This window comes from Cyprinus carpio, chromosome A2 (assembly GCF_018340385.1).
Source record: "Cyprinus carpio isolate SPL01 chromosome A2, ASM1834038v1, whole genome shotgun sequence".
Classification (NCBI taxonomy): Eukaryota; Metazoa; Chordata; class Actinopteri; order Cypriniformes; family Cyprinidae; genus Cyprinus; species Cyprinus carpio.
Window position 1 is genome coordinate 27175336 of NC_056573.1, and position 12921 is coordinate 27188256.

Sequence of the window (12921 nt, forward strand, 5' to 3'; positions counted from 1 at the left end):
TATTTTTTTTTATGATTTTATATAAATTTAAAATTGTGCTATAAAGTCTTCTTTTTTATTTCTGATTTAAAGGTTTAAAGTAACACGTCACAAAAAAAGATGCGTACGGACATAATAAAGTACGATAAATTAATTATTTAAATTGTATTTTTTTTTTTTTCTGATTTTATAAAATTTTAAATTGTGCTATAAAGTCTCTTTTTATTCTGATTTAAAGGTTTAAAGTAACACGTCACAAAAAAAGATGCGTACGAACATAATAAATTTAAAGTAACACGTCACTTAACTTGTATTTTGTGTATTTTATTGTCTGCTTTAATATGATTGTATATTTGGGCTATTTAATTTTAAAATTGTGCTATAAAATCTTTTTTATTTCTCTCTTAAAAGTTTAAAGTAACACGTCACAAAAAAGATGCGTACGAACATAATAAACGATATTTTAAAAACAAACAATTTGTGAAACGGAAGGGAAAAAAGTAGCTTGTTGTGGCGCTCTGAGACTGAACTTGTGTGAACGATTGTAATTTTTTTTCATCTATCTATCTATCTATCTATATGATGCCACATTCTAACAGTGTTGTGTATTGTCCAGTGTTGGGGAAAGTTACTTTTAAAAGTAATGCATTACAATATCGCGTTACTCCTTTAAAAGTATTGATTTGAAATATAGTGTTTGTCGTTAATTATTTGCTAATTAGTTTATTTGGTGCGTTTTTTTTCTAGTAAGTTGTAAAGTAATCAGATTACAGATTAACTCTCACCCAACACTGGTATCCTCTAATAAATTAATACATGTGCAGCATCCTGAATGTAAAGCACTTTATTTGGTCATATTTATGCATATTTACCTTTTGTGTAATTTGTTCATAATGAGGTTTATTGGACATTAATCAGTGAAGCTCGAACAGAATAGACACAGACAGATCCATGTTTACAAAGAAAGTTCTTTATTTTCTGAGAGGAGCAAGAATTCACTTAATTGTGTAGTTTGTTCATAATCATCCTCACGTCCCTCTGCATGTGACATTTATAAATATTCTCAAGTCACGAAGCCCCACGACGTGACGTCCTACCGGATACAAAACGCGTGACTGACTCCAGGATAAAAACTGAACCAAAACGATGCTGGCACTTAAGAGTTTACATCTTTTGCATCCTATAACAAGGAATAATTCATATAATCATCTTTGTAGTGGTAAGAGATGTTAGTACAATGAAGAAAAGAAAAAACAAAAGATCCACCTAGAGTCTTTTTTTTGTTGTAGAAGATGTTGTTAGTAATGATGAAGAAGAAGAAGATGTTTTGTAGAGTGATATAATCTGTTTTTTTTTTTCGTCATAGAATGATGAAACTAATGTTGTTTTTTTTGCATTTTTTGGGATCTTTTTGGCATCTTCTGACCTTATAAAAATTATGTAAAATTTCTGTGTGTTAATAGAAATGCTGGCATCTGATATATGACAAATTATTTTTCCGTTCTTTGCCGTACTTTATCTAACATTTAAAATCAACATAGATAATAACTAAAACAAGTAAACACAAACATTTAACAGAACTTTATAAAAGAAGTAAAAAAAACAACTCCGGGTCGGCTTGTGAAGACCCTTTGCGATCTATTTTTCTCTACTTTGTGTAGAAATATTGACATGTGGCAGCAAATTCATGAATCAACACACTTGAGTTGATCAAATGCACAGCACAACGCTAATAAATCTGTTAACTACTTACTATTCGAGTGGTCAGATTGAGTTTGTATCGGGTGAAAACTCAAAGTCCAGCTTACGTTAAATCCAAAGCAAATTGATAGATGGCCTCAGAAATGTGTGAGAATACACGGCTGAAATGCTCAGACTCAGTCACACATCTGCATGAAGAGGTTTCTCTGCAGTTCATACGCAAGGTTCGGTTCGCGACAATGTTACACGAGTTACTTCTAAATGAGACACACACACACACAAAGAAAGATTACTCATCTCAGTCGTTTATCCAATACTATACAACATAAATCCACAATATAAAAACACAAGCTCTGGTACCAAACACACCGGTGAATGCGTGATGGCGAGACTATATTAAGAGAATCCCATCAAAAGCCAACGAGCTCTGGTACTCTGGTGAATGATTATGGTAGATTTTTAAGAGTGTGCAATTAAATAAAAGGTAAGATTTTTATAAAATAAAATTTAATAAAATTTAAAAAATGAGCAAATAAATAAAAATACACTTTACCTGAAGATTACCTGTAATGTAGTCCCGAACAGGTGTTTTTTTGGCTCATGGTGTTTTTGTCATTTTTAAAATGTAATACAGTTGTTTTAACACTGATTTAAATTTTAAAAACTTTTTTCAAGCATACACCTGACACAAAAACTAAACCACTTTAGATTAATTAGTTTCTTTTTTTTACTTTTTTTTTTTTTTTTTTTCATGCAGTTTTTAGGAAAATGTGTTGGTCGTAAAAATGTCAGAATGAAAAATCCTAATGTTCTGTAAAACAGACTTAATTTTCCAAAAAAAAAAAAATCAAAATAAAAAGATCGTGAACTCCATTTCTTTTGGATGTGAACCGCAGAATATACGATAAGTGGAAAAATAAAAACACACGTTCAGGATTATTTCACCCCACTCTCAATATTTTAAAATCAAAAGTTTTGACTAATAATAACATAAAACAATGTATTTGTACCCTGGAAAAAAAAAAAACAAAAAAAACAAATCGAAATAAAGCCCTACATTTTAGGATCATTATTGATTTGCTTTTCTTTGTTACATTTTTTTTCATTTACCTTACATGTGTCTTCATTGTGTTTTTTTTGTTTTTTTGTTTTTGTTATTTTTAAATTGTAGTGTTTTTGTCATTTTTAAAATGTAATACAGTAAAAAAAAAAAAATACTGTAACACTGATTTAAATTTAAATCAGCATAAATGACACAAAAACTAAACACTAATAAATTTAAATTGCCATAAAAATGGACAAACAAAAACTAAATAACTCGTCAGTGATAAATTTACATTTAAAATTGTTTTTTACATTACTTTTTAGTTTTATTTTATATGATGAAAATTTTTGAAGGCAAATCGTTGTTGTAATAAAACACAAACTGTCAGAATGACCAAATTTCTGCTAACAACAGAGCTTAATTTTTCCATAGGCAAAAAAATAAACAAAAATCTTTCCTGGTGGGGGGATTTCTTTTGACTGACAGACGTGAAACAAAAAACCAAAAACATTTTCAGATATTTCACCAAGTGTGGGGGGGTTTGGCCGTGGGGGGGCTTGGTGAATAAAAAAATATTTAAATTTCTTTTGATTTATTTTTGATGAAGAGTGAAATGTTAAGATATTTTAAGATATTTAAAATACCTATAAAATTGTATAAAATAAAATAATGTTTTTTTTAGGATCATTATGAATTTTCATCATCTTAATGTGTCCAAGTGTTTTATTTTTTTATTGTTATATTCTTATATATGCAATGTAATACAGGACACACAACAAACACTCAATTATGTATCATTTACATTTAAATTTACGATTTTTTATTTTTTTTTGTATTTTACATTTAGATTTTAGATTTTTTATTTTTTTTTGTATTAATGTTAGATAAAATTTGATTATTTTTTAAATGTATATTAATGTTCAATTAATTATTTTTAGTTTAGGTTAAATGTGAAGAGGTTTTGTTTTATTCACGCATTAGTGGCGATCCCCAACCATAACCATCTGCGTATCAAAACTGAACATTTCTCTCTACATCATAAACACAAAACGGTACAAAAGAAAGCCAAACTTGAATACATGAACTACAAAAAAACAAAAAAAGGAATCTGTTCCCGCAGCGGAGCTTGCGTTGAATACAAAGGCTCAGGGGTGTGTGTGTGTGCTCTAGAACAGCACACTGTAAATCTAACATCACAGCATCAAACAGCAGGACGTCCAGACGCTGATTTCCACCGATGGTCCATGATCGCACGTGTTGGTGAGGACATACTGTGTTCGGAGGAAGTTACTGTGTGTATGTGAGTCTTCAACACATCTGTTTATAATATATAAATCACGAATGCGTGTATGTGTGTGGACTCTGGAACAAGAACGGGAAGATAAGGCCACGTTGGAGGAGGGATTGTTAGATTAGGGATCTGATGGAAGGAGAAATCTTGTTTGCGTCAGGATCTGAGGAAAAACAAAGTTGCAAACATTTGATTACATTTTAAATTAAATTGTTACATATGTTAAATTGTTAATGTCTTTATATGATTACCATCATGATTGACTTTAATTATGAGATTAAAGTCGAAATATTTTGAGAATAAAGTCGAAACAAAAGTTGAGACTTCGTTTTATATTAAAGGCACCAAAAGCACTGTGTATTGTTATTATCGGGTGTCTGCACGACGCAATACAAATAATGAATGCATTAGAAGACGGGATATGACCGATGGAATGATTTCTGATAATAATCCGTCCATCTGCATGCACAATATAGACTATACTCTCAAAATATAACTTTAATCTTGTAACTGCTGACTAAATTCTAAATTCTTTTACTTTATTCTCAAAATATTTAGACTTATAGACTATACTCTCAAAATATAACTTTAATCTTGAATAATTTAGACTTTATTCTCATAATTTTGACCTTTTTCTTTTTCTCTTTTTCTAAAAATCTTTTAGACTTTATTCTCATAATTTGGACGTTTATTCAAGCTCAAAAATATTGTAAGGTTTATTCTCATAATTTGGACTTTTTCTCAAAATATTTAGACTTTATTCTCATAATTTGGACTTTATTCTCAAAATATTTAGACTTTATTCTCATAATTTGGACTTTATTCTCAAAATATATCTCAAATTATGAGAATCAAGTCTAAATATTTGAGAAAAAGTCAATATTATGAGAATAAAGTCTAAATTAGATTAGAATAAAGTTGAATCTAATCTAATCTAATCTAATTTAGACTTTATTCTCATAATTTTGACTTTTTCTCAAAATATTTAGACTTTATTCTCATAATTTTGACTGTTTCTTTAGATTTTTTTATTTTATTTTGGTATTTTTGTCTGTTTTTTTAATATTTAGACTTTATTCTCATAATTTGGACTTTTCTCAAAAAATATTAGACCCTTTATTCTCATAATTTTGACTTTATTCTCAAAATATTTAGACTTTATTCTCATAATTTGGACTTTTTCTCAAAATATTTAGACTTTATTCTCGTAATTTGGACTTTTTCTCAAAATATTTAGACTTTATTCTCATAATTTTGACTTTTTCTCAAAATATTTAGACTTTATTCTCATAATTTTGACTTTTTCTCAAAATATTTAGACTTTATTCTCGTAATTTTGACTTTTTCTAATATTTAGATTCGCAATAATTTAGACTTTATTCCTCAATTAATTTTTGACGTTATTCTCAAAAATATTTTAGACTTTATTTCTCATCATTTGGACTTTTCCACTCAAAATATTTTTCTACTTCTCTAGTTTCTCGTTAATTTTGACGTTTCTTAGTTATTTTTTGTGGTTCTTAATTTTTTTGGGGGAAAAAAGGGAATTTGAGGGAAAAAAATAAAATGGATTTCAAATGGGAATAAAATAACATTTTATAAAATTTAATTTAAGCATTTAAACAGAATTCAGAAAAATTAAAATAAACTGGGTTTAATAGGGCCCTAAAATTTTTGTATTTTATTTTTTTTTTTTTATTTAATTAAAGTTTTTTTTTGTATGTATTTTTTTCAGTTTTCATTTTTCCATAATTTTTTTTTTTTAATCCAGAATAATTAAAATGAAATGAAATTTGGAACTAAAAAAAAAAATGGAATTCAGGGAATAAAATAAAACTGCTTTCATAGCTCTCTGCCCCAAACACCCCAAAAATCACTGGATTTGATTCTCAGGGAACACAAACTAATCAAATTTATACCGTTAATGCATCGCAACTCACTCTGGATAAAAGCATCTGCAAATGCATGAATCCAACATGAATATATTCAACTGCATCATAATCCCAGATGTGAAGCTCACCTGAATGTTAGATATGTCCGTGTGTTTGTTATGTCCGTGCTGGTTATCCATCTGAGGGTGTTCTGTGTCTTTGTGTTTGATTTGAACATGAATATTCTCCTCCTCTCTCCTTTTGGTTCAGATTACGCTCTGAACAAAACAGCAGCAGATCAGATATCAGTCTGTGCTGTGAGCGTTTACTGTCAGAAGCTCCTCAAGCATTCACACATGTATAATGATAAGAGCATGTGGGAGGAAGAAAGCACGACGTGATTTACTCGAGCTACTAGAACAAAACCTGTGAAGAACATATCAGACTCATAATTCATCCCAAAATGAAAGAAATATTCTGATTACTGCATTTGTATTTTTAACTTTTATATATTTTATTCTATTTTTTATACATTGTATTTTTACGTATTATGCAATTAAATATTAACAATTTTTATATATGTAAAAACAAAATCACTATTGTGTTACATGTTTTACATGTTTTTATTTTATATATATTTTTTATGATTTTTATTCTATGTATTTTTTTTTTAATTTGTTTTTATATAATAAACTATACAATTAAAATGTAATATATAATTTCATATATAATTTTTAAATAACAATGTCCAAATTTAAAAATAAAATTGTTGAAATTGTTATATGATACAATATAACTATATTAAAAACAACAGTTATTCTACATATTTTATACTTTTTATTCTATACTCTATATATTTTATATTATGTAATGTAAACTTAATATGTTAATTTTAAGGTTTTAATAGAACAAGAATATCATATATATATAACCATTTATACTATATACTATATTTGTATATATTTTGTTTATTTTTATATTTTATTTATATATATATATCTCAAAATACTATTTTAATATATTAATAATATATTACATAATTTTTTTATAACAAAAGGATATTACACATTTTATTTATTTTATTTTGTTTATATTTATTTATATTTTTAAGTATTTATACCACAGGGTAACACTATTTATTCATTAAAAAACAGTAAAGGGAATCCAAGAATCTAATGTCATTTACCTGTACGAATAATTATAATAATTATATAAATGAAGTCGTATGACTTCACATTCACGTTTTTTACAATAAAAAATGAATGTCATGAAATGCCACAAATCGCAATGGTTAATTAACAAAAACGATAGTATGGTAGTATTACAATACTTGATCTTATACCATTGCTCACTATGGTAATATAGTTTTTGGACATGTACTGTGATAATACATTGTTGTTACTGTTTTGTTTTGGGGTGAAATATGATTTAGACATGTTTTTTTGAGATTAATCCTAATATATTTGGTTGTTTCAATCATAATCAATCAGCTCAAACCATAACTGAGGATTGCTAAGAATGTTACAATGAGCTAATGTCACTACTTGCGTAAATCACGTTAATGAGGCAGAACATGTGCAGAAAGATGCTACGGTCAGCAGACGCACACAGATTAGCATCACACAAACACACAGCGAGCAGCAGTCAAAGCGAGGAAAGAGACGCGGCTCTCAGCAGCAGCAGCGGCGGCGGTGTGTTTCTCGGCAGGACGGTGTGGTTCAGAGGGGTTCGTCCTACCTCGCACCTGTCTCTCCAGGCCCAGGATGACCTGCACGGCCTGCTGGAGGATGATGAGTTTAGTCTGAGCCTTGTCGCTCTTCAGGTGCAGCTGACACATGCGGCCGAGCTCCCTGAAGGCTTCGTTAATGTCGCGCACACGAACCCGCTCCCGAGCGTTATTGGCCATGCGCCGCTCGCGCTCACGCTGCTCCTTCTCCTCCACCGTCAGACACTCCTCCGACACGCTGCTGCCAGGGGCGACCAGGCGCTCGTTAGTTACCTCGTTAAGTCATTTAGCCTCTCATTAAGTCCATTCTAAAACTAAATGAACTGCTTCGGCTTCATTAAGTTGAAAAGAACCTTGCAACTAATGAAGAATCTGTATTGAATTTCTATCTATCTATCTATCTATAGACACGTGTGTTTATATATATATATATATATATATATATATATAAATATAAAATGTATATCTAAAATGATGATTTCTATAAAATTAATAAACAATTTGTATACATTTATAAATATATATACATTTTTATTTTACATTTAACATATACAATTATTTAAATCATTATAATTTTAGATATAATATATATTATGTAAATTATATAAATTAGCATAATGTTAATTAATTTTATTGTAGTTTTATAATTGTCATATATACAAATATTATAAATCATTATAATTTTAGATATAAATTATATAATACATAATTTATAATACTTTATAATATACTAAATTATTATATTAAATATAATTTTAAATATATATTATGTATTTTATAATAATATATCTTACTATAATACATATTACAACTATAATTATATCATTATATTATAATACAATTGTATAATTATTTTATTTTGCATAATAATTATATTAATTATAATTGTAATGAAATTCTAAATATTATTTTATATATTGTAATTGTCTTATTAAATGTATATACAATATTATTATTTTCGTATATATTTGAAAATGTAAATATTAAAATAAATTGTTTCATTAAATTAAAATATTATACTGAAATATCTTGTATATATTTATTTATTTTTGTTCCACTAAAGACAAATACCACAATTTTAACATGCCTTAAATTCCCTGCAGAACTCATTAATCCCGTTTTACACGTTAAACATTAGACAAATATTTAAGATTTCAAAAGCAGAAACAAATGCGGCATTTTAAATTCCAGACCAACTGGAAGTGGCCGATTAAAACTGCACTGATTCCAGTTAAACGAGGGATGCAGAGAGGGATCCAGTGGTGGTGCGGAGAGGAGAACGGGACGTGACCGATCCGGAGAATCTTTCATTAATTGTGACCGGACACGCAATTTCAAAAAAGACACAGCCGGTCGCTACGCATTACAATGTCAGTGGCTTTCAGGAGGCCTGTGGGATCTGCCGCGGAGCGAAAGAGCGCAAGACGAGAGGACAGCAAGATGAGAGAGATGCCAAGTCTGCCAAGACTTCTGCCAAGAACCGAACAGAAACACACACTGCCACTGAGAGAGCCAGACAGAAGACAGGATGAGGTGAATGCGACTGTCTCATTGTAAACGCATCCCGCTGCTGAGATGCATTTATGCAGCATGAGACTAAAAACCACTGCGGCCATCTGCAAAGAAAAGGGCTCAAGAAAAGATGGAGAGATGGGTAAAAAGAAAAACAACCTGGCAAACAGAGGGTTAAACATGACATGCAAGCATTAATCAGACCATTACAAACCGAAGCGAGTAAAACATTAAGAAGGAAACACAAAAGAACAAGTCCATCTCTTCTAATCTGCGGGGTTAAAGCCTGCGGAAAAAGCATTTTCTCAGCAGACCGGAGGGGTTACAGACATGCAACAGTCAAACTGGAAGGAAAGGTTTTTATAAGTTATAGTTTTTATAAGATGTTTGAAGGCAGATTTTAAAGGACTGAACAATTGGAAAGACAAACAGAAGCATCTAGATGATCTCCACTGTGGAAATCAGGATGTCTGCATGCATTATGCTTTATGGGCGGTTGCATTCATACTAGACTTAAAGGATTAATCAAAATGCCATCATTTACTCAACCCTCATGCATCATGAGCTTCTTTTGTGGAAATGGGTGCAAGTGCAACTGTCAACTCCAAAATTGACAAAAAAAAGCACCATGAAGGGTTATAATAATAGTCCATATGACTAATGCACTATATTTCAAGTCTTCTGAAGTCACATGATCATGCTTTGTGAGGAAATGACTAATATTTAAACCTTTATCCACTGAAAGTCTCATCTGTGCATGTATTTATTCAAGACATAAATTAAAACTATTAAAACATTTTTGTTAATTGAAATGAAGTTTAGAAAAATGTAAAACATAGCCTTGGCAACTAAATGAAATGTGTTATAATTACTAACTGGAGATAAAAACTGAAAATGAATTAAATCAGAAATAAAAAATAAACCAAACCTAAATAGTGATATTTAAAAAAAAATAATAAAAAAATAAAATAAAAAATAATATATATATATATATATATATATATATATATAATATAGTATAAAACACACAAACATATATATATAACTTAAAAGACAAAGTACACAAAATTATAACTATTTAAACTAAAATTAAAAGGAACAATGAAAACAAAAAACATGTAAAATAATAAAAACTATAATAGCATACAAAAAAAGCTAGTTTAAAAAAGTTTAAAGTTTGACATCAGTAACACCACAATTGTTTCTTTAGTGTTGTGGTGTGAATAAAATGTGATGATTACAACAGATGGGAAGATTGTCAGTGAACACAGACTTAAATTCAGATCTGTTTCTCAAATAAAACTATCATGTGACATCAAAAGAAGAATATAGGAATATAGTGCACACAAGTCATTTGGGCTACTTTCATGCTGCTTTTTTGGGATGACAGTCATTGTATGATCACTAACATTCTTCAAAACCTAGAGTGAGTAAATGACAATTTACATTTATTCATTTAACTATCCATCTAGCTTTAATCTGAGTCTGTTAGTTGCATGAATCTTGCAAGCAGGTGAGATGAACAGAAAACAGGAAGGGATGAGTGCTAAATATGAAATGACAGACAGAAACACATGCACAGTTACAGAAAGTGCAGACAGTCCCACAATCACCCTTAACAGACACCTGTATGGGCTGCAGGGAGGATGGAAGCTTACGTAACATACTGCATAAAGTATCTCAAAGAACTACTACCAAGATAAATTGTAATAACTTACATATTTTAATAATACGTGTTTAAATTTGTATAATCTAAGATACTATTAAAAGGACATATTCTTGAATTTAGTGCAACTTGGCTGGTTGCCAGGGTGTTGCTAGGCTGTTTCTAGGGCGTATTTTAAGGCAAGACACCATATGTTAATAGGGTTAAACAATTAACTAATACATTTCACCATACTTCCTCAGTTGTTTAATTACATCAAGTTTTCTGTTGTTTAAATATGAAAATAAGGCATTATCTAGTTAAAGATGCACTAATTTGCATACATTTTCCTGAACAATGGATAAAGCCAGGTTAATTTTTTTTGTTCGATTTTGTTGACATATTAGAGTTAAAGGTTTATACAGAGGGGATTTTGGATTTCTTTTTTTATTACTCCGTAAATTAGAAAATACTGTCAACAGACAGAAAGAAAACACAATTTAGCCATGTTTTTAGGAATTAAATCAATGAGGAATAAATCAATGTGAATGGCATATGAACAAACCCCCCAGTAAAAACCTTCAGAATATAGAGAGGAATAAAACTGTAAGTTTTGGTGTAAGTACTGCTGAAGTGGAGGAACAATACTTTTAGCTTTTAAAGAAATGCATTTTCGCCATGTTTTTAGGAATAAAATGTTATATAAATAATTGTGAATGACATATGAACAAAATCCTCAGTAAAAACTTTCAGAATATAGAGAGGAATAAAACCCTAAATTTTGGTGTAAGCAAGTGCTGCTGAAGTGGAGATACAAACCTCCCAGGCTTTAAATTTCTGCATTTTTGCCATTTTTTTTAGTAATAAAATTATATATAAATCAGTGCGTATGATATGTAAACAAACCCCTCAGTAAAAACCTTCAGAATATAGAGAGGAATAAAACCCTAAGTTTTGGTGTATGTAAGTACTGCTGAAGTGGAGGAAAAAAATACTTATAGCTTTTAAAGAAATGCATTTTCGCCATGTTTTTAGTAATAAAATGTTATATAAATCATTGTGAATGATATATGAACAAAACCCTCAGTAAAAACCTTCAGAATATAGAGAGTAATAAAACCCTAAGTTTTGTTGTAAGTAAGTGCTGCTGAAGTGGAGAAAAAACTTTTAAATATATGTTTTGTAATTAAAATCTACAGACGAAAATAGATAAAATAGATAAAATAAACATTTAAATGTTTATTTTAGGTGTTTTCCACTAGACTGAAATGCATTATGAAAAACCAAAAAGCCCTAAATCTCAAAACTAACCAGTTAATTTTTGCTGGTAGTGTCTTGCCTTAAAATAATCGAACTTGTGTTGAACCCAGAACATTATGCATTCAATGCATATGCATTTATCCATCAAGCATTTAATATCTCTAATCAACAAATCCATCCTCCACCCCTTGCGACCCATTCAGGTGTCCCGACCACAGATGGATCTCCACGGTATCTGAGATCTCGTGCCTGAGCACTGATCGGAGGTCAGCCGCACACACTGACCTCGCACTTGTTGCTCCAGGTTGAGAATAACGTTTACGGCCTGGTGAAGGACGAGCAGTTTGGTCTGAGGTTTCTCATTGTTCATGTGCATCTGGCACATGCGGCCCAGCTCTTTGAAGGCCTCGTTGATGTCGCGCACACGCAAACGCTCACGGACGTTATTGGCCACGCGCCGCTCTCTCTCCCGCTCCGCCTTCACCTCAACCGGCAAATCCTCGTCATCTTCTTCGTCATCTTGCTTCATAGGTCAGAGGAACAAAGGGTTGAGAGGGGTTACAGGCAAAACAATCAAGGCACACTGACAGGGAACGACGCGTACCTCACGTCAATGTTTTACAATGGCCAATCAGAAGCTGCTGGAGGTGGGAACATTGAGTATATCGAATGTTTACAGATTGCAACTCTATCAACTGCAAACAAACGTTTCTAATTCGATTTTTTTGTGTTTTCAAAAGAAGTCTCTTCTGTTCACCAAGGCTGCATTTATTTGACCAAAAATACAGTAAATAAAAGCAGTAACATTGTGAATTATTACTGAAAATACAGCTGTTTTCTGTGTAAACATCTTGAGCAGCAAATCAGCATATTAGAATGATTTCTGAAGAT

General features: G+C 30.5%; 1 protein-coding gene across 3 annotated transcripts in view; it reads right to left on the minus strand.

Annotated features, from left to right (window-relative positions):
• Positions 1 to 6144: 6144 nt before the first annotated feature.
• Positions 6145 to 12921, minus strand: part of tcf3a (transcription factor 3a) — a 37092-nt gene continuing 30315 nt past the window's right edge. For 2 of the 3 annotated variants that reach the window (XM_042713464.1, XM_042713459.1), the window contains exon 18: positions 7333 to 7854. In XM_042713464.1, coding sequence (XP_042569398.1) covers positions 7506 to 7854 — 349 coding nt within the window. In that variant the 3' untranslated portion in view covers positions 7333 to 7505. Of the gene's footprint in view, positions 6166 to 7332; positions 7855 to 12315; positions 12554 to 12921 lie in introns of those variants that run through there. The other variant, XR_006153331.1, reaches the window with a different exon arrangement.